Here is a 3,351-nt window from a genome sequence, read left to right as displayed (position 1 = left end):
TGTTAGAGGAAGGAGACAGGGAAAAAGGGGCTCTTTGCCCCATAGGACCCTACTAAATTTTGTTCTCTGGGACAAAAATCATCAAGGAGGGCTGCATGATGTTTGCCCAAAGTTTATTTTATAAGAAAAACTTTTTTGGTTAAAAAAAAAGAAAGGAATAAAGGTATGAAAGGGACTGAGGCCTGGGAGCAGCATGGTAAGCCCGGCGGAGAAGAGGCCTGGTAGTGGACACTCCTGAACTTCTCTAAAGCCCGGATACCTGCTTGAGGAAAGAAAGCAGGAACCTCGGGCAGGGGGAGGGGAGCCGTCCTCAGTGACTGATGAGCACTGTAACCTGCCCCAGGGTTCCCAGAGTACTGGGTAAGGGGCCCAAAGGCTCTACACCCAGTTGTGGGAATGCCTTTGCTGAGCCCCATCAAGGCCTCCAGGACCTCAGTGCAAGGGAAGAAGGAAAAGAGAGAAAAAAAGGTGGCAGAAAGAGAAAGACAGAATTGGTGTTTGGGAGTTCTGGGCAGCCCATGTCACAGCCCGTGTCTCAGCCCCTGCAAGCCGATGGTACTGAGCATGGGCCTATGAAGCCTGGGCCCCATCACATGGTGCTGACATAATCTGCGAAGGCCTGGGATGAGTCCCACGAGTCGCTAACCACGTGGCAAGTGGCCCGGAGCCGCCGAATGGCTTCCCTGGCTGTGACTGCATCCTGGTCCAGCCAGTTCTGGAAGAGGCGCAGGTGACCAAAGGCTCCACGGCCCCAGCGCTCCAGCCGCTTGGCGAACTCCAGAAGGCCATCTGGCTTGATGCAGTTGGAACTGGTAGGGGTGAAATGGATTAGACACCCAGGAAACAACTAATCCCTGTATCCCTGCAGCTCCATCCCTTGTCCCTTCCTCCTCCCCATGTACCTGATGTCCAGCTGACACAGAGAGGAGGATGAATCCTCTGAGAAAACATCTGCCAGGGCCAGCAGGCCAGCATTCCCTGGGGAGAAGGGGAGAAATGTCTGTGACCACCCAAGAACAGAACAAGGGTGTCCCAACCCAGCTCTGATAGGGAGAAGCCCAGCCTCCTGAAGCTCCAGCACACAACTATATTCCAACCCCCACGTTCCCAGTGGAGAGGCCTATGCCCTCATCCACGGAGGTTCTACGTCAGGGTATTGGCTCCTTCCCCCTGTCCCTTCCCAGGGCCCTGCCCCCACCCAGGCGGTTCCCTGGCAGCCGGAGGCCCTTCAGTGTGGAGTTGCCCTTCATAGCAGCAACCATCTCAGGCAGAAATTGGGCCGGGCGCTTCTCAAACAGACGGCAGAAGGAGAAGGTAATCTCTGTCAAGAGAAATTAGAATAAATTCTGATGGCTAACATTAGGACTTAGTGCTGCCCCTCCTGTCCCAACTGGCCCTAGCAAGGGGTATGAACGTTTTTATAGAAGCCCAGAAAGAGAAGGGAATTTGCCCAAGACCCCAAGCAAGACTGGAACTAAATCAGATTCAAACGAGAAACTGAGCCCAGATATTCACTGTTGGGAGGTTTTCTACATGAACAGTTCTCGGTTTAATTTTTTCTCCTCTGTCCACTGACTGCCTTCTATGCAGGGGTGGGCATTAGGGGCAAGTCTATAAGGGAAGCCTGACCCAGCATATTTATCCTTACCCACCATTATTTCTGTCAGCCACTGAAAGGTAAGAAAAACTTGAGTGAGGCACTCTAAAAGTGAGTAATTTCCCCATGTTTAGTATAGGAGGAATTGAGTTTGGGACCGATTTTAGAAGGAAGATCATGCAGCTTCTATAGCCATTTTATAGTTGAGTATATAAGGCCAAGAAAAGAACAGTGGCTTGCTCATTCAGTGAGACAATGGCAGAGCCACAGTGAAGACCCAGGAATGCCCCTGGTTCTGGATGAAGAACTTACCTTGAAGAGTCAGATTCTGTAGCAAAAAGAGCACCTCGCTCTGACAGTCAGCCAGATTCATGTCGTGGAAGCTCAGCCTCTTCAGGGCTAGGTTGTACTCTGCAGGGGGGCAGAGGCCATGGGCCTTAACGTTCCCAAAGAACGATACAAGGTCTCCTACCCTCCCTTTACCAGTCTAGCTGGGTCCTACCTTTGAGTGTCTGTAACACAAGCCCAAAATCTTGGGGAGAGGCAAAGGTGGCACTATCCAGAGACAGCTGCTGCAGAGAACCTGAGGCCTTCAGTACAGAGCAGAGCAGTGGGGCTGGTTGGGCTCCCCGTGGAAATCCCATCTCCAGCTGTTCCAGGCAGTTTTCTGGATGTGGTAAGGAGAAAAGATTCTAGTTGGTCATCTCCCTTCTAATCCCATAGCAGGTGCCATCCTGTTCTTTACAGAGATTCGCTAAAAGATTTTATCTACTTGTCACTGAGTACACACAATACATTGGGTACTGTGCTAGGTTCTGGGAACAGAGCACTAAATGAGATTTAGTCCTTGCCCTTTTGGAACTTTTAGTCCAGAAAGACTAGACTACTCAGATAAGCAAACATGAGTGTGCAGAGTGGTGACTAGGAAACATACAGGATCTAAGGGAACATAAAGAAGAGGGTCCTAGATGACCTTTTTAGAGACTAATCTGCCATGGTCACTTCCTACTGGGCTTACAGTGGTCTGGGCCCTCTCCAGGCCATGGTTATCTCTGAACAGCAGGCTCTAAAGAGGGAATGGATTTCATTCCCTCTTTAAGGAATGAGTGGTGCCAGGCCTGGATTAGCGGTCTTCCCACCTTCCTCACACAAATGCACCTGCACATTTGTGTGGACACACACACACACACACACACACACACACACACACACACAGTGCTTCACCTGGTATCTCCTCATCTCCAATTATGTGACTAGGGGGCCCTGCATTCCCTGGCACAGCAGGGTTGTCCCTCTGGCTGGGGTGGTCAACACGGATAGAGAGGACCCGCAGGAGGGGCAGGGCTCGCACAATGGCACGTGTCAGCTCCAGGATGGGCAGCGGTGAGAACAGATCACTGAGATGCAGGGCACGGAGACGGCATCCAGCCTGGCCTGACAGGGCCCGCAGACTGTCCAGCAGGCGGAAGATGTTAGAGCCCAGGCCTATAGCAGGAAAGAAGTTAGGTCAGTCATGTGCGAGTGTCAGCAGGAGTAACATTCAGAGACAACTCCAGATATTTCTGTTGATAACTACCAAATCTCTTGAGCTTTGGATCAGGTTATTTAAAATCATTTGTCTCAACTATTTATTGTCTTGCTTTTTCCTCAGGTAACCACCAAACATGTCTACTGTACTGGGCCATGCCCTCAAGCATCAGTGAGGGCAGTTACGAGACAGGACAAGGGGTCGCGGGGGGGGGGGGGGGGGGGGG

General features: G+C 51.4%; 1 protein-coding gene across 1 annotated transcript in view; it reads right to left on the bottom strand.

The window, feature by feature from the left end:
• Positions 1–96: 96 nt before the first annotated feature.
• Positions 97–3,351, bottom strand: part of LRRC41 (leucine rich repeat containing 41) — a 19,347-nt gene continuing 16,092 nt past the window's right edge. Inside the window, exons 5-10 of the mRNA XM_040627344.1 lie at positions 2,822–3,082; positions 2,100–2,264; positions 1,910–2,008; positions 1,199–1,321; positions 903–978; positions 97–809 (exon numbers count right to left, since the gene is read on the bottom strand). Coding sequence (XP_040483278.1) covers positions 590–809; positions 903–978; positions 1,199–1,321; positions 1,910–2,008; positions 2,100–2,264; positions 2,822–3,082 — 944 coding nt within the window. The 3' untranslated portion in view covers positions 97–589. The remainder of the gene's footprint in view (positions 810–902; positions 979–1,198; positions 1,322–1,909; positions 2,009–2,099; positions 2,265–2,821; positions 3,083–3,351) is intronic.

Source organism: Ursus maritimus, unplaced genomic scaffold (genome assembly GCF_017311325.1).
Source record: "Ursus maritimus isolate PB19 unplaced genomic scaffold, ASM1731132v1 scaffold_12, whole genome shotgun sequence".
Taxonomy (NCBI): domain Eukaryota; kingdom Metazoa; phylum Chordata; class Mammalia; order Carnivora; family Ursidae; genus Ursus; species Ursus maritimus.
The sequence above is the reverse complement of the archived record's forward strand: the minus strand, read 5'-3'. Positions and strand labels throughout refer to the sequence as shown.